Source organism: Ovis canadensis, chromosome 8, assembly GCF_042477335.2.
Source record: "Ovis canadensis isolate MfBH-ARS-UI-01 breed Bighorn chromosome 8, ARS-UI_OviCan_v2, whole genome shotgun sequence".
Classification (NCBI taxonomy): Eukaryota; Metazoa; Chordata; class Mammalia; order Artiodactyla; family Bovidae; genus Ovis; species Ovis canadensis.
Genome location: NC_091252.1, coordinates 40770330 through 40797348, shown reverse-complemented (window position 1 = coordinate 40797348; position 27019 = coordinate 40770330). Strand labels below are relative to the sequence as shown.

Here is a 27019-nt window from a genome sequence, read left to right as displayed (position 1 = left end):
CTGCCAGAATGGCTTTGACAGGAACAAAGACAGACTGTTTGAAATAAGTAAACACCACATTACTTAATTAAATATCCTTAAAAAAAAAACTATTTCAAAAATAATACTAAGGTTGTGACATCAACTGACAAAAGTCACAAGACTAAAGTTAATGATGAAGCACCAACCTATACTTTGAAATGCTTTGTTAGCATCAACTTATTTTTAAACATTTAAAAAATTGCCTTTGTGCACAATTTGATTATAAATCCACTTATTGCTATAAAGTATTTATTTTCTTAAGATAACCTAGGTTCTCATCTTTGGGGCAAATGCACATTTATAGATATCTATTAAATTGGAAATCTGGACAAACTATTAAAATCAGAAAGATCTGGTCAAGAAAGCCAATTTTGGAGTAGGTAATAAAAACTAAACTGTGCTTAGTTGCATCTGACTCTTTGCTACCCCATGGACTGTAGCTTGCCAGGCTCCTCTGTCTGTGGGAATTCTCCAGGCAAGAATACTGGAGTGGGGTTGCATGCTCTCCTCCAGGGGAGTTTCCCAACCCAGGGATTGAACCCAGTTTTCCACATTGCAAGCGAATTCTTTACCATCTGAGCCTCCAGGGAAGCCCATGAATACTGGAGTGGGTAGCCTATCCCTTCGCCAAGGGATCTTCCTGAACCAGGAATTGAACCGGGGTCTCCTGCATTGCAGGCAGATTCTTTACCAGCTGAGCTACTATGGAAGCACTAAAAACTAAAATAGGTACTACCAAATAAAAAATAGTTAGTGGATTTTGTCAAATCATCAGATAGCTGATTAACAGTACCTGAATTAGGGACAGTAAACAGTTGTAGCAAAGAGATCTTTTGAAGAGATTTCTAAAGTCCTGCTTGGTTGTATACCTTGCCCATATTTTATTATTAACAGACTGTAATTGTAGTGGATATTCAAAGGTCTCTTGCTTTCATTTGGTGGACATTTATTTAGTGTTTGCCAAATGTCAAACCATGTAATAAGCTTTAAGAATTCATCCAAAAATGGGGGAAAGGAGCAGAAAACTTAGAGCTGTGTCCTTAAGAAGCTCATGGCCAGAGCAGTGAAGGATTCAGACATGAACTAAATGATTTCAATCATAGGCGACAACTGCTATCAAAAAAATAAACACACAGGGGTCAGGGGAGCCCAAATCTTAATGGTGGAAGGCAAGGGCTTTCAAAGAAAGTAACACCTAGAGTGGGACAGAAAGGAGAATTCTACCCTGCAGAGAAGGGGAGGGAGAAATACACTGAGAACGTGGAGAAGTGGAGAGCGAGGGGGCTGGAGTGGGATCATTTACCTCAGAGAATCAGAAAACACAGTTTTAAGGAACCTCTTAAAAACTGATCCAAATTAGAGGAAAGTATCCCGACATTGGAAGGATGGACTTTACGAAATAAAGTCAGCAAGAAAGGTCTAGGAAGGTCAAATGACCTTTTTTTTTTTTTTTAAAAAAAAAAAGGAAAACAGTTTTTGGTTAGGTCTAGGTATGATTAATCTAATTTCAGAGTGAATAAATGTTCCATTTAATGCTAACTGTGAGACCAACTGAATGACTTCTATCTTGCCATGACCAAATTTTGAATTTCACTGGTTATTCTAATTGTTCTTTACCCCTAAAAATGAGAGAAGTCCTTGTCTCTTTTCCCTTAAACTGATAAAAGTATGAACCATAATATACTATAGTCTAACGTGTGCCTGATCTCAAAATACATGTAAAACATAGCACACTTTTAGAGAACAGAGAATAGAACTATTTAATTCTTTTGTTATGGTACCCAGTACAGGTATAATTAGGTACCCACAGAAGTTCGCTTTCTTTTTTTAACAGAAATGCCATTATGTCCTAATACAGCCTCTATACATAGCTACGGTCAATGATACAGTGAATTCCTTATGAGATTGTGCATCATGAGAGAATATTTCATTTCTTCCAGAGTATAACAGGTATCCTTTTTTTTGAGTATTGTGATGTTTCTAAACGAGGTCCTATATATCCATGCTGTTTTAATGAAGTAGTATTTGACCTTCCAAGACATTCATCTCTTGAACAGATATAAGTAAAGATTCCAAAGATTAAAAAAAAACTATATGTAAAACATCTGTAACTGTGTACATATTGTGTACATATAGCTTTGTGTAAATGGTTGCAGCATCGTTCCTGACTTTGAATTTTGCTTGGCTCAACTTTTTTTCTATCAAGAAAAGCCCTAGCTAATGAACATCAGAAGTTACAAGAGATAAGCAGTATGAGATGGTAACTGTAATACAAGAAGTCACATTGTTAAACTACAGAAAAAGAAAAAGCAATGAGGCCCCACATTGATTATTTATTGGTCTAAGTTCACATCATTACTATGCGTAATTATGAACCGCAAGGGAAAAAACAAAAATAAGACTGTTGAAGGTGGATAGAGAGAAGAGCATGGGTGGCCCACTTCATGAGAGCATCCAGAGGCCCTGCAGGAACAGCTGTTTTGTCAATGTCTTTCCTTCCCACCATTCTAAGGACTATAATTTATTCATTTGATCTCATCTCTATCTTATTCTATAGAATTATAAATGTTTTAGGTATGTTCAATAGCAGATAAAAACCACAACCAGTAGATGTCGGGAAAACATGAGACAAAAGTGTAACGAGATAAAGTATGATACATTGAGAAAGAAAAGCACAAAATGGAAGGGAGGCAGGAACCCATAGCAATAAGCTAACAGTCTGAATTACTGACTTTAATGGAGCACCCAGAAACAGAGCCTTTTCCTGTGTGTAACAAATGTGCCATTTTATCTCAAAATGTTAATGGCTGAACTGCATCACCAAACCAAAGACAGTACCTTGATTAAAATCTTGCCTGATCTCCCAGTTTTAGGAAAGAAAGAAATTCTGTTTTAGAAACCCTCATGGCTTTGGGTTATATCTCCAAGTCCTATTCTATGAGTACAAATAAAAGCTTCCGAGTCACCATTTATAATAACAGAGGGGCTCACATTTTACTATTCGAAAGTGGCACTAAATTAGAAATGATCACCATCTGTATAGCAAAAATATCTGAGCACTTAATTGCTTGATAACACACTCTAAGACAGTAGCTCCCTGTCTGGATTTCCTAGATCTTTAAGGATTCTTCACAGGAGGTGAAAAATTCTTCAGAGAAATGAGCTTTTTTCCCCTTTCCAAAATGTCTAAGGAAACTCATTCATTCACCCCTAGACAAAGGTACATCTGTTAATAAAAACACCAATTTCCTTTAGTGCTGTATTTATTAAAAAGATGTGACAGTAATAGTTACATTTTGGTCACTGGGCACCCAGACTGTCAGTTACAAGTGCATCTGATAGTGCTGTATTTATTAAAAAGATGTGACAGTAATAGTTACATTTTGGTCACTGGGCACCCAGACTGTCAGTTACAAGTGCATCTGATAAAACAGAAAATCAAGTAATCATCATATTCCATATAAAGTGTGCTTGGTAAACAGACTCCTTTACAGAAGGTCAGAGGAACAGCAAAACGAGTCTTGCGTGCTGAAGAGGCTGAGAGGTTATCATCACCAAGCCTACAGCTGGCTAACTTCCCTCTACTTTTCCTTGGCCATCTGCTTTCCCCGAGGTATCCTAAAAGACAGCGGCTGTCCACTTCAACGACACATCCAACAGGAGGCCAGAAGAGGTCAGTGGAGAGCAGTGCTAGGCACCCCATTCTCGCACCCAGACGTCTGGACTCTGATGCTTTTCAGGCCTCTGTTTACTCAAGAGGAAGAAACCAAAAGAAAACCCCAAAAAATCACACACACCGAAAACCCAGAATAAATCATTATACTCAATTTTTTATTCTGTCACAATCAGAGATGACTTTAAGGCTATTGCAATGTATAACTTAGAAAAAAGAGATTTGAAATAGAAAACATTTTCCTATGACAATGTTCCAGCTTCTAAATTAATTTTAAACAAAGAGTGCAAAAATTAAACATGTTGTTTTGAATGTTTTAAATATTTAAATATAAAAATTTCCCCTCTTTTACCTCCAGGGAAGTATAAACTAAATAAAAAGCTCTTCCTTCATCAAGAACTGAAGAATTACAAGAAAAAAGGTACAGACTTTTAAATACCAGTTCCTGTGTCTTTACTTCTCTCTCTTAGGAAGCTCCTTCACTGAAGGCCCACCTAAACCGTACAGAACCTAAAAGTGAGCTCCAGTCCGTCACAGAGGAGCTACTTTCCCGTCAAAATGGAAGCCATGGTCTGGGGCATATTTATCCAATATAAACTTGCAGTAGTGTACTAGGCACAGAGAGAACCACAACCACCTAAGACTATGTGGTACCCTGACTTTAAGGGCTTTATGAATCTAAGAGTGAAACCAAGAAAATTAGAAAATGCTAAGGAAAGACCTAAAATAGGTGGATTATAGAAAGGTCCAAGTTACCTTGCCTACCCTTCTAACTATTCTTGAGGAAGATTAACTTCTAGTCAAAGTGGTATAGACAATATAAAGCAACATGTGCATGAAGTAGCTTTGAAAAATAGCAAGTTGTCTATTAAACACTGTAGATATATATCTTAAAAAGCCGGCTTTTATAAAATCAAAAGTCATGAATTAAATTCTAATAATTTAGTACCATTCCATTTAAATTCTCTGACAACTGATTTTTCAGCTTATTGTTTTTGTTGAGCTACACTGGCCTGTACAAAGAAATAAAAAGTAAATTTCTATTTCTAAAGTTCTGAATTGAATGGTATAAAATGAAATACAGAGATGTATTTTAAGTGCAAAGTATCCTTCCACTGTTGCCAGAAAACTACTAACAAAGGGGAGTTAAGTAATTTCACAGCCGTATTTTCTCACTCTCCTTCACTGAGAACACAGTCGTTTGCATGGCATAATAAGCTGTAAATTATAAACATTTTTACATAGCCTGCTGCAAAGAAAAGTCTGCCAGCTACTATATTGGATAGGGTTCAAGTGATTAACTACAGCTTTGGAAAGAAGGGGTGGAAACTTGTTTTGCGTCTCAGTTTGTTGGTTCTCTTATGCATACTCTAAAAATCTGTTACATCATTATTTGCAATGAATATGTAAGTTATTCATTGTAATTATAGTAGAGAACTAGAAGCTTCATATTACTGCAAGATGTAAATTATCCATGGACAACAGCAAATTTTGTAGGTGCATTATTATCCAAGTACTTCCTTGAAACAGTGTCTCCAATGAGTATGAATGTAACGGGTTTTAATACCAAAATTTATAGCATTGAGCATTTCAGGACTTTGTCTACAGGCGAAGCCCATTAGACAGCACGTCTATTGGGGGCAGGTCTAATTTTAAAAATGGTTTCTGTATCAAAGAGAATATACAGGAATCTATATTCCCAACAGATGAAAGAATAAAGGAGATGTGCAATGAAAGAGGTATAGTCTGCAAACCTAAATGTTTTTATTTTTAAATTGTATAGAACATTACTATGATCCACATTCAACCTCTAAACAAAAGAATTTTGTCTGAATAAATCAACAATAATTCATGGAGCACTTGAGTGCCCACTATGGTGCTTAGATTTTAGAGGCTAAAGAAAAAAGTCTATAATCTGGTTTCTAAGCACTATGTAATTCAGTACCACTAAATATAAAGATTTGTGCTCAGAGGTGACGATGTCAAGATGAAAAACCAAGTACAGTTGGCCCCCTGTATCTTTGGGTTTCGCATCCATGGATTCTACCAACTGTGGAGCTGGCTATATCTGCAAATGAGAAACCTGTGGATGCAAAGAGCTGAATGTACTCATTGTACTGTATCATTTCATATAAAGGACCTGAGCATCTGTGGATTTTGGTATCCATGGGAGCTCCTGGAATCAACCCCCTGTGGATACCAAGGAGCAACAGTATATATGGGGCACTCTAATCCAGAGGCTGCCTACAATAATGGAAAGAGCATGAATTCCATGGTTAAATGGGGTTTGAATCCCAATTCCTTCATCTGTTTACACTATCAATTTTGTTAGGTTATTAAATTTCTCTAAGCCTATTTCCCCCCAAAAGTGATTTTTTGTTAACCAGTACTGTTAGGATTAAATGAGTTAACATTTATGAAGCACAGGGAGGAGTACCAGACATACAGAAAATTTATGTGTTAACTATTTAAGGACTATTTCTCTATATTTATCACAGTCAGCTTTGCACATAGCAGGCACTCAACAAATGTTGAGTTTGAGTGACTGAACAAACGTAGTAGGATAAGTGCATGTGTGCTAAGTTGCTTCAGTCGTGTCCAGCTCTTTGCAACACTATGATTGTAGCCAACCAGGCTTCCCTGTCCATGGGATTTCCCAGGCAAGGACACTGGAGAGGGTTGCCATTCCCTTCTCCAGGGGATCTTCCTGACCCAGGCATCACACCCATGTCTTTCATGTCTCTTGCATTGGCAAGTGGGTTCCTGACCACTAGCACGACCTGGGAAGCCCAGATAGGTATACAAATTACTACAGTATTTGAAAAAAAAAAGGGGGAGGCCTCAGAGGTACAAAATGTAATAAAAGGCTCAGTGATGGGAGAGGTGCTGAATTGGAAGATGGCTAAAACACAAGGCGGTGACTTCAAGAACTGAGGAAACATACATAAATCTGTCATTACAAAAAATATGTTGGGGCTTCCTTGGCGGTCCAGTGGTTAAGACTCATGCTTCCAATTCAAGGGGTGCAGATTAGATCCCTGGTTAGGGGGCTAAGATTCCATATGCTGCATGGTGCAGCCAATAAATAAATAATTTTTAAAAACCCCAACCATGTGTTAAGTGTACTAAAAATTCACAGAATATTCCCTCCATGTTCTGGCTCTAATTGAGCCAGAGCTTTTCCTGGGGTACTGAAATCCCCATATCTTTGTGAGTAGATACAGTTAACCTCCTACAAGCCACAGACTGAGGAGCTGAGAGGTGGGACTGGTGCTCTGTTTCGGGACCCTCTTGAGAAACCACTGGTCTACTTTTTACCACTGCTTCTGACCGTCACTCTGTGCTCACTGGAGTCCTCACCATTTCGCTTAGTTTGGTTCTCTTGATTGACATCAGTCACATGAACTATCCACACTGTAGTTTCTCAATCTATTCAATTCAAATGCTGTCAACCCCACTCTGAGGAAAAACTAGAACTTACCATTTAGAACTATTCTACTTCTGAAATCAATCCACATATCCTACCTTCTATCTACACTCTCCAAACTTCTCAGTTCTCTCATTCACTATTACTTTTCCCTCTAAAATATGAATCTTCATGACCTCCAACATTTGATCACTACTTTTAACCTAATTTTGGACTCCGTCAGCCTTCCTTCCTGAGTGAGCCTAAATAGTTCTACTAGCTAGACAAAGAAAAAATCATAATCATGCTTTTATCTCTATCATTTCTACTTTAAGGCAGGTAGAGATTACCTGTTGCTGCTAAGGAATTCAGATTTAATTCTGTAGGTAATAGGATACCACTGAAAAATTAAGGATACTTTATTCCACTTAAAAACTTGAACAGAATAGAAGGGAATGGGACAATCTTAACAACAGAAAATGCACACTCAGTATGCCAGTAACTTTAGAGAAGAATTATAGGGTTTGAGATAACCAACCTGAGAATTTTTGCCTCTATTACCAGCAAAGACCCTGATGCTGAGAAAGACTGAGGACAAGAAGAGAAGGGGGCAACAGAGGATGAGATGGTTGGGTGGTATCACTGACTCAATGGACATGAATTTGAGCAAACTCCAGGAGATAGTGAAGGCTAGGTAAGCCTGGTGTACTATAATTCATGGGGTCGCAAAGAGTCAGACATGACTTAGCAACTGAACAACCACCACCATCACCACCTAGCTACCAGTCCAAGAGCAAGAAGAAGAGAATAGTGAAGGAGGATTTCCTTGGGCACTAAGCTACCTATAGACTCCAGTTTCTCCAAGGATCTTATTATTTGTCACTCAGTTGTATCCAACTCTTTGTGACCCCATGGATTATAGCCATCAGGCTCCTCTGTCCATGGAATTCTCCAGGCAAGAATACTGGAGTGGGCTACCATTTCCTTCTTCAGGGGATCTTCCTGACCCAGGGATCACACCTGCATCTCCACATTCCAGGCAGACTCTTTACCAACTGAGCCACCAGGGAAGCCCCCCAAGGATCTTAGGTGAAAGATATTCATGATTGTCTTTAATTAAACAAAGGGTTGCAAGCGGACATGGGCAGATTGTGGACCCAATAGTGAATATGGTTACAGCTCTGAAAGTTAAGTTCCAGAAACAGAGTTCTAGAAATGAAGTTCCATCAATGGAGTCAGAAGGCTAATAGATGCATAAATTGTTTCTTTACCTTGTCATTGAAGGTCAAAGACTATTTCTGAATAATATTCCTATTTCCCTCAATGCTCAGCCCTCTGACTTGCAGAGAAGAGGTGGTCAGGATAGACCACAGTCTACTTGAGCTTAGCTGGATATGTGCCTGTGAAGCTCTCTGATTTAAGTCCATTTTATCTTTATCTATCTTACAGATGAGTAATCACACAGCATGATTAGCGACTTGCCTAAGATCAAATAACTAATCAGTTACAGATTTGAGACAAGAACCTTTATCCATGTCTCTTTTACATCACACTGTTTACCAATGGGGGTGCTTTGAGTTTGGGTTCAAAGGATAAGCATTAAGTCATGAAGCTATTAAGCAAACTCTGTCATTAAACATTTTAAATTCTTCTGACAGAACTAACATTTTACTACAGTAAATGTCAAGAATTGAGCACCATTTAAATTTAGATTAGACACTGGATAATGCCTTTGCCTATGGCTTCTTACTAGTTAATGTATAGCCCTTCTTTAAGACAGAGTTTAATTTTTTTACTATTGACAAAACAATTTATGCAGCTTGTTTTTTGTTGTGATGTAGTCAAGCAGGCTAATCTATCTCAAGATATTTATATACAATTAACTCTCAGCAGAGTAGATTAGTAGCTGAGCCCACCTACTTTTTGTGGTTAATTATACTTGTTTTGTAAGAGGCTGTTCCTATTTTGTGCTTTTCCAACAGCTCTGGTGAAGTAAAGACTTCTGATGTACTGTACATGGAACATAAAGGGCCTTCCCCTTTCTTACTCAACATATAATTGCTGCATTTGTGCATGCTGTGTAAGTTGAAAATAACAATAAAAAGTTAATGAAGAAAATAAGTACTGGTTGTAATGAATTAGTAATATTACTAGATTTGTATCTGGAGTTTATTTTTATTGCTGTAAATGGAACACAATCAATAGTAATATGTAATCAAACTGCACATGCTTTCATCTCTTGAGAAATCTCTGAAAAGGAGCTGAGATATCTTTAAGAAATTATCTTCAAAAGCTTACTCTAAATTCAGTTATTCAGCATAATCATTTTAAATCACTGTCAATAAGCATTCCTCATTTTCTAATTTCTTGTAATACAAAAAGGTACATTTCTTAAATAGGTTGTTAATGTTTTATAATATGAAATATAATTTCCTTTTAATTTTCAAGTTAATTTAAATTAGATTTTCTTTATATGAAAAAAGAAATACTAAAAATAAAGTTCCCTTTGATTATTCCCCTATACCTATTCTCAAACTTTTCCCCATCACCACTTCCTCCAAACACAGTTACCATCAAGTGAGTAAGGTTTCCTCAAAGTCTTTTTTTCTATACATTTACACATGTCATTTGAAAAAATAATAACAATAGTTTTTAAAAATGCTATACAATATTAATTATTGCACTTTAATATAATTGAGCACTAAGTAAATATAATAATATGTTTCTACTTAAGCCTCATTTCTTAAGGTGTTTTTTGATTTGGTCAATCCCAAGGGAAATATCGAAGAAGGCGATGGCATCCCACTCCAGTACTCTTGCCTGGAAAATCCCATGGACAGAGGAGCCTGGTAGGCTACAGTCCATGGGGTCACGAAGAGTCGGACACGACTGAGCGACCTCACTTTCAGTTTTCATTTTCATGCATTGGAGAAGGAAATGGCAACCCACTCCAGTGTTTTTGCCTGGAGAATCCCAGGGACGGCGGAACCTGGTGGGCTGTCGTCTATGGGGTCGCACAGAGTCGGACACGACTGAAGCGACTTAGCAGCAGCAGCAAGGGAAATATGGTTTGTTAATTTTGTTTCTGTTGTTGTTCAGTTGCTTAGTCCTGTCTGACTCTTTGCAACCCCATGGACTGCAGCATGCCAGATCCCCTATTCTTCACCATCTCCCGAAGTGTGCTCAAACTCATGTCCATTGGGTCAGTGATGCCATCCAACCATCTCATCCTCTACTGTCCCTTACTCCTCTGACTTCAATCTTTTCCAGTATCGCTGTCTTTTCCAATGAGTCATCTCTTCGCATTAGGTGGCCAAAATACTGGAGCTTCAGTTTCAGTATCAGTCCTTCCAATGAATATTCAGGGTTCATTTCCTTTAGGATTGACTGTTTTGATCTTCTTGCTGTCCAAGGGACTCTCAGAAGTCTTCTCCAGCATCACAGTTCAAAGGCATCAATTCTTCATTGTTCAGCTCTCATATCTGTACATGACTACTGGAAAAACCATAGGTTTGATTATATGGACCTCTGTCCACAAAGCAATGTCTCTGTTTTTTAATATGCTGTCTAGGTTGGTCAATGTTTTTCTTCCAAGGAGGAAGCATCTTTTAATTTCATGGCTGTAGTTATCGCCCACAGTGATTTCAGAGCCCAAGAAAATAAAGTCTGTCATTGTTCCCATTGTTTCCCCATCTATTTGCCATCAAGTGATGGGACCGGATGCCATGATCTTAGTTTTTCTTGAATGTTGAGTTTTAAGCTGGCCTTTTCACTCTCCTTCACCTTCATTAAGAGATTGTTTAGTTTCTCTTCACTTTCTACCTTAAGGGTGGTGTCATCTGCACATCTGAGATTATTGATATTTCGCCTGGCAATCTTGATTCCAGCTTGTGCTTCATCCAGCCTGGCATTTTGCATGATGTACTCTGCATATAAGCTAAATAAAGTAAGTTAAATAAGCAGGGTGACAATATACAGCCTTGATGTACTCCTTTCCCAATTATAAACCAGTTTGTTGTTCCATGTCCAGTTCTAACTGTTGCTTCTTGACCTGCATACAGGTTTCACAGGAGGCAGTAAGGTGGTCTGGTATTCCCATCTCTTGAAGAATTTTCCATAGTTAGTTGTGATCTACACAGTCAAAGGCTTTAGTGCAGTCAATGAAGCAGAAATAGATGTTTTTCTGGAATTCTCTAGCTTTTTCTATGATCCAATGGATGTTGGCAATTTGATCTCTGGTACCTCTGTCTTTTCTAAAACCAGCTGTACATCTGGAAGTTATCAGGTAACATACTGTTGAAGCCTAGCGTGAAAGGTTTTGAGCATTATTTTCCTAGCATGTGAAATTGTGCAATAGTTTGAGCATTCTTTGGCATTGGCCTTCTTTGGGATTGGAATGAAAACTGACCTTTTCCAGTCCTGAGGCCACTGCTGACTCTTCCAAATTTTCTGGCATATTAAACGCAGCACTTGAACAGCATCATCTTTTAGGATGTGAAATAGCTCAGCTGGAATTCCATCACCTCCACTAGCTTTGTTGGTAGTGATTTTCCTAAGGCCCTCTTGACTTCTCACTCCAGGATATGTGCCTCAAGGTGACTGATCACACCAACATGGTTATCCGGGTCATTAAGATATTTTTTGTATATTTCTTCCATGTATTTTTGTTACCTCTTAATATCTTCTGCTGGTGCATATCATTTCTGTCTTTTTTTAGTGCCTATCTTTGCATGAAATGTTGCCTTGGTATCTCTAATTTTCTTGAAGAGATCTCTAGTTTTTCCCATTCTATTGTTTTCCTCTATTTCTTTGCAACGTTTCCTCTATTTGTTTGCATTTGAACCAGAGATCCAATTGCCAACATCCGCTGGATCATCAAAAAAGCAAGAGAGTTCCAGAAAAAAAACATCTACTTCTGCTTTATTGACTATACCAAAGCCTTTGACTGTGTGGACCACAATAAACTCTGGAAAATTCTTAAAGGAATGGGAATACCAGACCACCTGACCTGCCTCTTGAGAAATCTGTATGCAGGTCAGGAAGCAACAGTTAGAACTGGACAAGGAACAACAGACTGGTTCTAAATTGGGAAGGGAGTTCGTCAAGGCTGTATATTATCACCCTGCTTATTTAACATATGCAGACTACACCATGCGAAATGCCAGGCTGGATAAAGTACAAGCTGGAATCAAGATTGCTGGGAGAAATATCAATAACCTCAGATATGCAGATGACACCACCCTTATGGCAGAAAGCGAAGAAGAACTAAAGAACCTTTTGATGAAAGTGGAAGAGGAGACTGAAAAAGTTGACTTAAAACTCAACATTCAGAAAATTAAGATCATGGCATCTGGTCCCAAATAGATGGGGAAACAATTGAAATAGTGACAGACTTTACTTTTGGGGGCTCCAAAATCACTGCAGATGGTGACTGCAGCCATGAAATTAAAAGATGCTTGCTCCTTGGAAGAAAAGTTATGGCCAACCTAGACAGCATATTAAAAAGCAGAGACATTACTTTGCCAACAAAGATCCATCAAGTCAAAGCTATGGTTTTTCCAGCAGTCATATATGGATGTGAGAGTTGGACTATAAAGAATGCTGAGCGCTAAAGAATGGATGTTTTTGAACTGTGGTGTTGGAGAAGACTCTTGAGAGTCCCTTGGACTATAAGGAAATCAAACCAGTCCATCCTAAAGGAAATCAGTCCTGAAGATTCACTGGAAGGACTGATGCTGAAGCTGAAACTCCAATAGTTTGGCCACCAGACGCAAAGAACTGACTCATTTGAAATGACCCTGTTGCTGGGAAAGATTGAAGGTGGGAGAAGGGGACGAGAGAGGATGAGATGGTTGGATGGCATCACCGACTCGATGGACCTGAGTTTGAGTAAGCTCTAGGAGTTGGTGATGGACAGGGAAGCCTTGTGTGCTCCAGTTCATGGGGTCACAAAGAGTCAGACATGACTGAAGTGAACTGAACTTTGCATTGTTCACTTAAAAAGGCTTTATTATCTCTCCTTGCTATTCTCTGGAACTCTGCATTCAATTGGATATATCTTTTCTCCTTTGCTTCTCACTTCTCTATTTTTTCTCAGCTATCTGAGAGAAAAAAAAAGCCATTTTGCTTTTTTGCATTTCTTTTTCTTGGGGATGGTTTTGATTATCCACTCCTATATAATGTTACGAACCTCTGTCCAGAGTTCTTCAGGCACTCTGTCTAATTTTGTTTGGCATTTTTAAATGCCAAATACTAATATGCAGTGTGAAGGTAAGAACTGATAGTCACAGCCTATTGTGAGTATAATCAGAAGTCATCAGAAGCTAATTAGGACTACATTAAAATGATAAATTATGCACCATAATATTTGCAGCTGAAATCAAGTCCCTAAATTTAAAGATTTATTTCAAAAGAAAAAAAATCATCTTGTTTCTTCACAGCTTTTCATGTTCTCCACTTACCTTCAAAAATTAAGATTTCAAAGAGGCCTCCAAATATTTTACTACCAGTTCTTCTAATAGTACCCCAAGCCTGACCAATTTTCACTTGGAGGAGAAAGTAATGTTTAGATTAATAATTTGATTATAAGCTATTTTCTAGATTTAACTTATATTTATAAGGCCTTTTATCCGATCAGTTCTTTAAGCCCAATAATCACCTTAGATGTTTAACCTTAATCATTAATTTAACTTTAATCAATTGAATAATATACTGAGTTGAAAAAGAATTAGCACAGTTACCAAAACGTTGATAGTGTCCATTTTAACGTGGATGGCAAACCTAAGAAAGTTAATTAAAAGATGTCATTTTGCATCACTCCTGCTTTCTTTATTTAAAAAACATCTAGAGTCCATGTATTTTCATAGGATATTTTATCCTGTCAAAGAGGGGAAAAGATAAAAGTTTAAATCAGTTCAAAGTCCTTCATTTTAATAGTAGGATAGAATTTCTAAGCTAATTACCTGCAATCAACAAAAATTTTCACTGCTTTTTAAGAAGTACATAAGTAAAACCTGTATAAATGAAAAATAATTCAGACCACTGAACAGGACACAGAATAAACAAAGTCTCTCATCCCATTTCCCCTACAGCTGCCACTCCCCAGAGGTGACCACTATTAACAGTTCTTTTTGTCTCCTTCCTTCTGAGATATTTTTCATGCAAATAAAAATCCACTGCCCACCCACTCAAGCCCCAGTGGGACCAAACTATTATAGAATACATTTCGGAGTCTTGCTTTTCTTACATGTTCTTTGAGCTCTTCCCAGATCGACACATACAGATTTCCTTAATTCTTTTAAATGATCGTTTGATATTCCTTTGCATCAATAACATAACATGTCCCCTCCTGATGGACACTTTGGTTGTTTCCTTTTTTGTTGCTGTTCCTGCAAAGTATACTACAAAGAACATTCTTCTACATATATGTTTGGGCACTTATGTTAATACATTAGTACACAATTTTGCTAAATCAATGGGTAGCTGGATTAAAATAAAATTTACAGCTATTACCAAATTGCTCTCTAAGCAAGTATACTAATTAACATCCCTACGAACAAAGCATTCAGGTGCCTTTTTCCTCACAAAGAAATGTTGGCTATCAAACTTTTCAACCTTTGCCAACCTGACAGAGAGAAACTATGATTTTAATTTGTCCTCTATGATGAGGTCCAGCCTTTCTTCTCTTCTGTTTACTAACCATCTACGACTTTTCTTCACTGAACATCCTGTTCATGTTTTTCGTCCATGACTGCATAGATTTCTTCCTGGTTTACAGGATCCTCAACTGACTGAAGTGACTCAGCAGCAGCAGCAGCAGCAACTGATTTGTTTATTAAAACTTAGCCCTCTGTCATGTACGTTGCAAATATTTTTGTAACTTTGGCACTTAGCTTTTGACTTTATGGGACATTTCTTTCCATTGAAGAATTCTTTTTTAATGAAGTCAAATCTTTTTATTTATGGGTCCAGAGTGTTGAAACATTTTAGGAAGCTCTTCCTTGCTTCCAGATTAAATAATAATAATCACAAAGATAACAATAGTTACCAGGATTATTCCACTCTAAGCAAACAGTCAACTGACTGGCATCTATGTACTAGGAACTGCTGAATATTGGGCTCCTATGAAGAAAAGAGATCATTTGAACTATGTTTAATGGCACACAGAGCACAACTGCCTTTTACCACACTACAAATAGGTACATAAAAAGATCAATCCATAATTTTATTCCCATTTATCAGCTCACCTGCCACTCAGAAGCCAAATAAGTAATATGATAAAAGTACTTGTTTCACAAACAGAATTAGAATGATTGACAAATGTATCATGATTGGAATGATTGACAAATGTATTGACCCACATGTATCCTGGCCAACAGACCATCTAAAGGACAAAAATAACAGCAATTACTTTGTTGCTGTTGTTTAGTTGCTAAGTCATGTCTGACTCTTTGCAGCCCTATGGATTGTAGCTCATCGGGCTCCTTTGTCCATGGGATTTCCCAAGCAAGAATACTGGAGCGGGTAGCCATTCCTCCTTCAGGGGATCTTCCCCACCCAGGGATCAAACCTGTATCTTGTTCATGGCAGGCAGATTCTTAGTTACTGCTGAGCCACCTCAACACCTCAACAATCAGCAGTTTGTTGGGAAGCCCAACAATCACTTTACTCCTGATTCATTCGATACTTTTTCATTCTTATAGGTTCTACTTATCACTGAATTTATCTCTAGCAAATAGATTAGAGACAGAGAAAGGTGGGCAAGAAGAAGGTGGTACCATGTTTATAATATATCAGGACACTGCAGGTCTTTAATTAAATTCAGTGGCTATGCCTCAAAATGACAGGTATGCATTACAGTTCCAGACAGACAGGCTGCTCTGCTATGATTCTGATGGCTGCAGGAACACTCTCACCGCAATGGTCTCAGCAGCAGTTCATTCTCCTCCCTCTGCTGCCCAGAGGGAATTAAGTTCAGAAGAGTCTACAACCTATTAGTAAAAGTCAAGCCGTATAGATACCAGAATGAAGTTGCAGATAACAGAGCTGAGTAATCAAAATATAATTTTTTAAAAAGGAAAGGAATAGGTGGAAATATTGAGGAAACAAAATGAACTTTTGATGGGACTTTTAAGATTGCAAAGTAGATATTGGGCAATACTTTAAAAAAATTGTCGGCTTTTTTGTGTGTGTTTTTGTTGATACTTCATTAACACTTTTCATTCTTTAAATAAAACTATATATTGATTTACATGATAACTAAGCTAAAAATTAAGACTATTCCATGAAGAGTACTTTAGTGTCTGATTACAGCTCACGTTCTAAATTATAAGTTGCAAAGGACATAATAAGATATAGTGATTGTAAGTTCAGTTCAGTTCAGTCGCTCAGTAGTGTCCGACTTTTTGTAACCCCCATGGACTGCAGCACGCCAGGCTTCCCTGTCCATCACCACTTCCCAGAGCCTACTCAAACTCATGTCCATCACATCAGTGATGCCATCCAACCATCTCATCCTCTGTCATCCCCTTCTCTCCCCGCCTTCAATCTTTCCCAGGATCAGGGTATTTTCCAATGAGTTGGTTCTTGAGATCAGGTGGCCAAAGTTAGGTACAGTCCACGTTAAACACTCTAAAAAGCACATACTGTAAAATGTGTTTCAAATGTTTGTTTTGGTGTAGAACAGTTATGTATATTGAAGATTCAGTCATTCAGACAAAGATTTAAATGAATACTATGTCCAACACACTGGTGAGATGAAAATATGCACAAAGCCAAGGGCCTGCCCTGAAGGAGCGAGAAATCTGATAAAGGACATAAAGCAGCATGACAGGGCTCTGAAATAACAATAAGAAATAACACTTGTTAAGTTCAGTTTACACACACTGTTCTAAGTGCTTTATTCAAATTACCTTCTTTGATCCACTCAACAAACCTATGAGGCACAGAGAGGTAACCTAACTTGTCTGGGGTCACACAGCAAATAAGTGACAGAATAAGGAATTAAATTGAGGCCACCAGCATGATGTATTTCTTCCCCTACTTGATCACTTAGTGCAGGATCTCAGAAAGTTACTTCACCTTTTGGATTTTGTTTTCTTATTGGTGACTCTGTTATTTCTGCCTCACAGAGTTTCCATTAGCACTCAAAATTAGGTAGCCTAACATAATAACATACGGAGAAGGCAATGGTGACCCACTCCAGTACTCTTGCCTGGAAAATCCCATGGACGGAGGAGCCTGGTAGGCTACAGTCCATGGGGTCACTGAGTCAGACAGGGGAGCCTGGTGGGCTGCCGTCTGTGGGGTTGCGCAGAGTCGAACATGACTGAAGTCACTAAACAGCAGCAGCAGCAGCAATATAACATAAGGTGTACCAGACTGTTTCGCAGTATTCCACAAGATGTACTGCTGACAGAGGTTTAAGGGTTTTATAGTCAAAGAACCGGGAAATAACATCTCTTCTTAAAGATTCATGATGGATGCCATATATACCTAAAAATTCTTGAGATTTCTGAAATGAAGAAATCTTTTAAACTCTGTTTAACCTGCAAAACCAAATTTATTTGACCACAGGACCTTTTGTCTCACTGACTACCTAATAAAACCTTCATTCTAAATGAAGCACAAATTGGGAAATGCTGGTAGAAAAGGGCATGAGATCAAAGGACCCAATAGGTCTAAACCCAACTCAGCCAACTGCTAACCTGCTGCTTTGGGTAAAGACTCTGTAATCTCTCCAGGTCTCAGTTTTTCCTCTCAGCAACCACTTAGACTATTTCAATAACTCCTTGGCTGGTCCTCTTTACCTCTTGAACCTCAACTCTCTGGGTTATCTTCTCAACTGATTACATTCTAGAGCACAGATATATTAATATGACCCCCTCACTTAAAGACCTTTATAATGTCTATAAACAAAAAAAAAACATGTACAGAATGCTTACTGTGCTATGCATTACTCTATCCACTCATTTAATTCTTAAAACCATTCTCTGAAAGGTGAGAGCTGAAATCTGAGGCACAGCTAGTAAGTGAGGTACCCTGCTTCCAGATTCCAAGGCTAGTCTATGCCTCTTGGATGGCTCCCCACTGTTTCTCCAGGATAGAGCTCTGATCCCTTAGAACCTTCACAATCCAACTTCAACCTTTCTTTTCTAGACCATCTCCTCATCAGTGGTCTGCAATATGTTAGTTTGCTGGGGCTATGAGGGATAACCCTGTTCTGTGCCCCTCTCCTTGACTTGAAAATGACCACCTTCGTGTTCATAGGGTGTTCTGCCTATATATGCACATTTGTGCTCAAATTTCTCCCTTTTTTAAATAAGGTCATTGAATTATGGCTCATTCTAATGACCTCAATTTAACTGGATTATCTCAATAAAGACCCCATCTCCAAACAAGGGCATATTGTGAGGAGTGAGGGGTTAGGCTTTATTGTATGAATTTGGGGGCGGGGACAGAATTCAACCCATAACACTTACATGCATAATGCCCCAGTCTCTGTTATGTAAATCCATGCAGTCACATAACAAGTTATGTACCAAGTGCCCATAACTGTGTCAGCATGGTGCAGGACCTGCTATATACTTCCAGACCATCTGTTTTGGTGAGTGTGTTCCTCACTTTCTTTACCTTGAACACAGCCACCTTTTACCAAACCCCTTGCCTACCTGCTTTTCTCTGATAACCTCCTAGTTACCTTCAGAATCCATTTATAAGTTCCCTCTTTGTAAAAGTTCATATGATCTCTTTTACTGAAATTTTCTCCTTTCCTCCTCCCAACCATAATTCCTCCACAGAATGCTACTTATACTTTACTTGCAGCATCTATAGCATTGTATTATAGTTGTCTGTAAACTTGTATGTGCCCTGGTTTGATGCTAATAAGGTCACTGAGGGTAAATATACTCACTATTCGCTTCTATCGTCCCGCACCTGCCTAGAACATCACATAGTGACTGCTTAATAAGAATCCATTTAATGAGTGATCAAAGCAGGTGTTCAATTTAACAAGATCCCCCCAAAAAAATTGAAGGAGAACTATCTAGAGACAGGGAGACCTGATAGACAGCTACTGCTAAAATCTAAACATGAAGTAATAGAGGCCTGGAATAGGAGAGAGGAAAGTGGACTGAAAGAAAAAACGACCTGGAGAAACCTGTGAGTCAGTGGTTTACTGGGCACGAAAGGTGAAAGACTGGGAGTAATCAAGAACCACCAAATTCACAGGGTGACAGAAAGCAGAAAAATATTAATTACTATGGCACTATTGGTGGCCCAGATGATAGACTCTGCCTGCAATGCAGGAGAACTGGGATTGACCCTTGGGTCAGAAAGATCCCCTGGAGAAGGATCTGGCAATCCACTTCAGTATTCTTGCCTTGCGAATCCCGTGGACAGACGACCACGGCAGGCTACAGTCCATGGGGTGGCAAAGGGTCTAACATGACTGAGCGACTGATAGACACATGGCCCTATTATTAACAGATAAACCCTAAAGTTTAAGTGGTTGAACAAATAGGTTTTTCCTCTCATACATCAAGACTATATGGATGTTCCTGATGGACAGGTGGCTCTCCTTCGAGGGGTGTAGGCACCTTTCATCTTGAATAGGTATCTACCAAGATCATCTGCTTAAGGTGTACTGCAAATGTGTGATTTTTATGGTCAGTTCAGTTTAGTTCAGTCGCTCAGTCGTGTCCGACTCTTTGTGACCCCATGAATCACAGCACGCCAGGCCTCCCTGTCCATCATCCATCAAGGCAGTGATGCCATCTATCCTCTTCCCCCTGCCCCCAATCCCTCCCAGCATCAGAGTCTTTTCCGATGAAAAGTAAACAGTAAATTTCACTTATATTCTATTGGCTAGATCTGATTTATATAGCCCAGCCAACTGCACAGGAAGGCTGAGAAATGTAGTCTAGCTGAATACTCAGGAAGAAAAGAAAATGTTTGGCAAACTTGTTTCAGTCTCTTCTAACATAGATAACAAGAGGTGGTAGGAAATTTCAGGGAATAAAGATAGAGTGAAAATTTGTGGTCTGTTTATAATCACTAGTTGGATGAGAAATATTTGAGTTGGTTCTTCCTAAAGCAACTGAGAAAACTGAGTCATTATTCAAAAAATTCACATGCATTTCTTTAAATGTAATAATCATGTTACATTAGGGAAGTCTATACTTTGTAATACTATGTATTATATATTATAGTTATCTATCTTCTATATACAAAAATATCCTATCACTAATAGAGTAAGCTGTAAAATTATTTTCTCAGTTGTAGTTAGGGATGCTTGCAAATTTAAAAACACTCTCTTTGTCTGATCACCTTTGTAACCAATTTTTAAAGTCAGGGTTGGTGGATTAAACCTAAAGACCATGGTCTTGCTAGCAAAAGTTCATGGTAGGTGTTTATAGTGCATTTTTCTAAATGTGACTCACTTACCTATTTTTCAAAATGTTATTACATTTTAGTCAAAATTTTGCCTCTTCTGGCCATTATGTGATAAGTTCATGAGACATATCCACAAGATATATCCAGCAGTTATAGCCTTAGGCCAAAAAAAAAAAAGAGGTCACCTAACTCCTTTTGTTTCCTTAGGTAATTTACTCAGGTCCCATTAACTGACATCAAAGTCAAGTTTATCAGAGAAAATCACCAACAATGTAAATCCCAGTAGTTTGGAAGTGAATTAAAAAGCTCCCAAATCAGCACTTTCCTCAAAAGTTAAATAATTCACTGTGACATTATAGATACAAGCCTCCAGCAAAAGTTACACTTGAACAATTAAGGAAGTAGGAGCCAAACAAATGACTTTAGGGATAGAGAAAATTACATTTTCACATTAACAAGTATGTAGAACACCCAAGCATCACCAGTGACTTACTAGATAAAGTCTGATACAGAAAAACAGCCTGGAACCATATACCATTTCCTAAATGTAACTGTGGATTCTATACACGTGGGTGTGAAACCCATTTATACCATTTGGGGAATTTTTACATTTGTAATGTACTACCTACCTACTCTTTTGCAAAGTTCTTTTATAATATTCATATTACAACAACCATCAACGAAATACATTATGTTCCTATGAAGAATCAGAAGGCAATGCAGCTGTTTCTTAGAGGCTAGATAAGAGATTGGAAACACGTCACAACATAGTGCACTGTACATACAGGTAACAGCATCTGCATAGTAGAAAGAAATACCCTTTAGATTTAAATTCCAACTCTATCATTTTATACCTAGAGAATTTTAGACCAGTTTTAATATCAGTGTTTGTTTCTTTTTTATAAAATGGGAATGACTCATTTATGCAGTAAATATTTAATTAACACTTATTAGGTCTCAAAGACTTCCAAGTGTTATTTTAAGATTAGTGATAGTAAACCAGCTGATATTCATTAGAGATATGTTGTTGTTGTTGAGTCACCCAGTCAAGTCCAACTCCATGACCCCATGGACTGCACACGCTAGGCCTCCCTGTCCCTCACCATCTCCCAGAGTTTGCCCAAGTTCATGTCCATTGCATCGATGATGCCATCGAGCCATGTCATCCTCTGTCACCCTCTTCTTCTGTCTTCAATCTTTCCCAGCATCAGGGTCTTTCCCAGTGAGTAGGCTGTACACATCAGGTGACCAAAGTATTGGAGATTCAGCTTCCAATGAAGCATCAGTCCTTCCAATGAATATTCAGGGTTGATTTCCTTTAGGATTGACTAGTTTGATCTACTTGCTGTCCAAAAGTGAAAGTTGCTCAGTCATGTCTGACTCTTTGCGACCCCACGGACTATACAGTCCATGGAATTCTCCAGGCCAGAATACTGGAAATGGGTAGCCTTTCCCTTCTTGAAGTGGGTAGCCTTTCCCTTCTCTAGGGGATCTTCCCAACCCAGAGATCGAACCCAGGTCTCCCGCATTGCAGGCAGATTCTTTATCGGCTGAGGCACAAGGGAAGCTCAAGGATACTAGATTGGGTAGCCTACCTCTTCTCCAGCAGATCTTCCCATCCCAGGAATCGAACTGGGGTTTCCTGCATCACAGGTGGACTGCTGTCCAAGGGACTCTCAAAAGTCTTCTCCAACACCACAGTTCAAAAGCATCAATTCTTTGGCGCTTTGCCTTCTTTACATATTCAGCTCACAACTGTATGTGACTACTGAGAAGACCACAGCCTTGACTACACAGACCTTCATCGGCAAAGTATTGCCTATGCTTTTCATCACACTGTCTAGGTTTGTCATAGCTTTCCTGCCAAGAAGCAATCAAGGCTGCAGTCACCATCCACAGCGATTCTGGAGACCAAGAAAATAAAGTCTGTCACTGCTTCCACTTTTTCCTCTTCTATTTGCCAAGAAGTGACGGGACTCGATGTCATGATCTTCTTTTTTTGAATGCAGAGTTTTAAGCCAGCTTTTTCACTCTGCTCTTTCACTTTCATCAAGAGGCTTTTTAGTTCCTCTTTGCTTTCTGCCATAAGGGTAATGTCATCTGCACATTCCAGGTTAATGATATTTCTCCCTGAAATTGTGATTCCAGTCTGGGATTCACCCAGGCCAGCATTTCTCATCATGTACTCTGCATAGAAGTTAAATAAGCAGGGTGATGATATACAGCCTTGATGTACTCCTTTCCCAATTCTGAACCAGTCCATTGTTCCATGTCCAGTTCTAACTGTTGCTTCTTGACCTGCATACAGGTTTCACAGGGGGCAGAAAAATTTTCCAGCTTGTTGTGATTTACACAGTCAAAGGCTTTAGCATAGACAATGAAGCAGAAGTAGATGTTTTTCTGGAATTCCCTTGCTTTCTCTATGGTCCAATGGATGTTGGCAATTTGATCTCTGGTTCCTCTGCCTTTTCTAAATCCAGTTTGTACATCTGGAAGTTCTCAGTTCATGTACTGTTGAAGCTTCACTTGAAGGATTTTAAGTACTACCTTGCTAGCATGTGAAATGGGCACAATTGTGTGACAGTGATGAGGACTGATTTTTAAAGTAAATCAATAAGACGTATTAACCATAAGTCTAAGCTTCGAGAAATAGTTCTTTTTGTGAGGAAAATTTCCTTGTCACCATGTTTTTGGGTGCTTTAATTTCATGTACCAAAGTCCACCTGCAGACTGTTACTTCTATAGAGGTTTTCAACACAGTGCCGAGTACACTTCTAAGATTAAGTAAAGTTATTGCTGATATATTATTACTAATAAACATTTTTTAAATCACATTCAAAAAATCACAACTGAAATTTTAAAGTTTGTTTTATATGCATCAAAATAACTAATATGTACTCATAAATTTATTTTTTAATCTAAACATGAGATGTAAAGTTTCTTATTCCAGTTACTTTAATAAAAACCTCTTCACCATAAAAATAAACAAAATAAAGTTAATGATACAGCACTGAAGTAGACATCTCCTAAAATGGTAGTTGCATTATTATATATACAGCTAAGTTATCCTACTGAGTAGGTTTAAAAACCATGAATCCTGGACTAAATGATACAGAGTTCTCTACAGAAATAAAATGGTATCACGATGGGGCAGAAGGGTAGTATTCAATAAAAAAATTTAGATGCTTAAGGTAGAAAGGAAAGTATTAGACAAAAACACAAGGGAAAATTTACCAGAGTTCCATACAAAGTAGCTAAGACTATTAGATTTGTTAAGAACAATAAAAACCCATTTTTAACCTTACAAAATATTTTAACCTATCTCTGAATCAGAGAATGACGAAGAACTAAACAGTGATTTCTACTGACCATTGAATGAAAACACAATTTAGAGAGCAATTTCAAAATTTCTTCTTACCATGAATAGATCCCACTGACCATGTCATAGTTTTGACACGAAGCATTCACACTGTTGGGCCCAGCTGCCTTAGAAATAAGTAACACCACCAAGCCCCTCAACTGGAGGTTATTCTGGCTGTCGTGTACAAGACCCCTGCCAACAAGGAAAGAAAGAAAATCACAAAATAAGTTGGATCAAGTAAGAGAACTGCTGCAAATATGCCCACGCTTCCAAAATCAGACAATGGGACCCGCTGAAAAGAAATAGGATTGTGGAAGAAAGAGTTAACAGGAGGAAGCAGTAACTGCAGGAAACATCTACAGAAACCCTCAGCTAGTTTTGAAAGTGATAATCTCAAAACTGTGAGGCCTACTGATTTGGCTTCCACCTCTTTCTGGGTTTTCCCATGCAATCTTTACCATGTGGTCTGATAACGAGAGGAACCCACAGTGTTAAACTGTTTTGTGGTAGTTGACTGCAGGTGAAATATAAATTGTATGGTTCCGATGAAGCTGTGTTATGTGATGATGATGCTGGTAAGGGGAAGGGTACAAAATGATTTCTGTCTTCACAGGTCGAAAATTTGAGAAGTAAAATGGAAATGAATGTCATGGGCAAATATTTTATCGTTTCTTATTTTTTATGCAAAAGAATAATCATTCTAGGCAACATTAAGCTTTAACATAGAATGTATTCTTTTGCTATGAATATTCAATATTTATATCTTCTACTATAACTAAGGTCAGAAATACTTTCCTAGATTACATTTTTGTTTGTTTAAGTATCACAAAAGGTTGTCATATAAGAACTAAAGGGCAACATTAGAAAAAGAAAAACAGACAGAAAATTATGGGTAACATATTATAATCGGCTCAGACAGTAAAGAATCCGCCTGCAATGTGCAAGACCTGGATTCTGTTTCTGGGTTGGGAAGATTCCCTGGAGGAGGACACGGCAACCCACTCTAGTATTCTTGCCTGGAAAATCCCCATGGACAAAGAAGCCTGGCAGGCTATAGTCCATGGAGTTACAAACATGACTGAAAGACTAAGCACAACATATTATAATAAATTAACACTTAGAACAATCTTCATGAGCACTAATCAAATAGGTTATACTAAAAAGTATACATAAATAACCTACAAACAAAATTCTTGAATGTGGTAAATATAGCAAAAACTTTTTATTAATTTTTATTGGAGTTTAGTTGATTCACAATTTAACTAACACAGTTCTGTTAGTTAAGCTGTACATCAAAGTGAATCTGTTATACACACACACACACACACACACACACACATTCTTTTTTAGATTCTAATCCCATATAGGTAATTACAGAATATTGAGGAGAATTCCCTGTGCTATCCAGCAGGTTGTTATTAGTTTTCTATTTTATATATGTAGTGTATATATGTCAATCCCAATCTCCCAGTTTATCCCTCCTCCCCTTCCCCCTTTGGTAACCATAAGTTTGTCTTCTACATCTGTGACCTTATTTCTAAAAACAGGAAAATTTGTATTCTAATACTTCACTGACTTATTAAGACTTCCTTGGGTGACTTCTGAACAAAGAATTAATTTAAATTAAGTTTATATAGTCAAAATTAATGAGTTAGCCCATTACTTAAGAAAATTTTCACCCCTCATGCTTCCAAGTAAATTTTTAAAAGGGTCCCTTACTCTTTCATTAGTTTCGAAATAAGACATCTTCAGGCTTACTGCAAAATAACAGTTACAGTTCTTTCTTTACTTATATTTTCTCCTTAATCTAGTAAGTGGTCTTCAGTAGGTTAGAGGGGTTAATGATTTTTACAAAGAAGTTTTAATTTCCTAGAAAAAGGAAGTTAATTTAAGGTAATTAAGCTATACTATAGTAGAAACAAATAATCAACAGAAATATCCAAATCTCTTTATTATAATGTAACAATCTAATTAAATCCTACAGACCTGAACTGTAGGGAGGCCGGGAAGCATAGTATTTTGGAAGAAATTGTAAAATGGAGTGCTTTCCAAGTTTTTTGCTTTGAATTACAGATTTTAACTTATGCTAATGTGTGTGGGTGCTCACTTACATCCGACTCTTTGCAACCCTATGGACTGTGGTCCGCCAGGTTTCTGTCAATGGTATTTTCCAGGCAATAATACTGGAGTCGGTTGCCAATTCCTCTTCCAGAGCATCTTTCTGACCAGGGATTGAACCTATGTCTCCTGCATTGGCAGTTGGATTCTTTACCACTGAGCCACCTGGGAAGCCCAACTTATGCTACTAGATCCTTATACATGTTTTACCTGAGGTGTATAATAATAATATTAAAGAGAAGCTGTGAATTGGCGCCTAGTTATAGAAAGGGAAAAGAGGAAGGTGAGGCTGTGTGTGTGTGTCTGTGTGTGTGGGAGGTTGAGCCTGTTTAGGAATGAAAAGCTATGGTCTATACTCCATTGTATATTCTTGCCTCCTTTGTCAAAGATAAGGTGTCCATATGTGTGTGGATTTATCTCTGGGCTTTCTATTTTGTTCCATTGATCTATATGTCTGTCTTTGTGCCAGTACCATACTGTCTTGATGACTGTGGCTTTGTAATAGAGCCTGAAGTCAGGCAAGTTGATTCCTCCAGTTCCATAGACAACCTCTTTAACAAGTGGTGCTGGGAAAACTGGTCAACCACTTGTAAAAGAATGAAACTAGATCACTTTCTAACACCGTACACAAAAATAAACTCAAAATGGATTAAAGATCTAAATGTAAGATCAGAAACTATAAAACTCCTAGAGGAGAACATAGGCAAAACACTCTCAGACATAAATCACAGCAGGATCCTCTATGATCCACCTCCCAGAATTCTGGAAATAAAAGCAAAAATAAACAAATGGGATCTAATTAAAATTAAAAGCTTCTGCACAACAAAGGAAAATATAAGCAAGGTGAAAAGACAGCCTTCTGAATGGGAGAAAATAATAGCAAATGAAGCAGCTGACAAACAACTAATCTCAAAAATATACAAGCAACTTATGCAGCTCAATTCCAGAAAAATAAACGACCCAATCAAAAAATGGGCCAAAGAACTAAATAGACATTTCTCCAAAGAAGACATACGGATGGCTAACAAACACATGAAAAGATGCTCAA

The 27019-nt window shown here is 38.0% G+C and overlaps 1 protein-coding gene across 1 annotated transcript in view; it reads right to left on the bottom strand.

The window, feature by feature from the left end:
- Positions 1 to 27019, bottom strand: part of PDSS2 (decaprenyl diphosphate synthase subunit 2) — a 276849-nt gene that overhangs the window by 136958 nt on the left and 112872 nt on the right. Inside the window, exon 2 of the mRNA XM_069598233.1 lies at positions 23911 to 24045. Coding sequence (XP_069454334.1) covers positions 23911 to 24045 — 135 coding nt within the window. The remainder of the gene's footprint in view (positions 1 to 23910; positions 24046 to 27019) is intronic.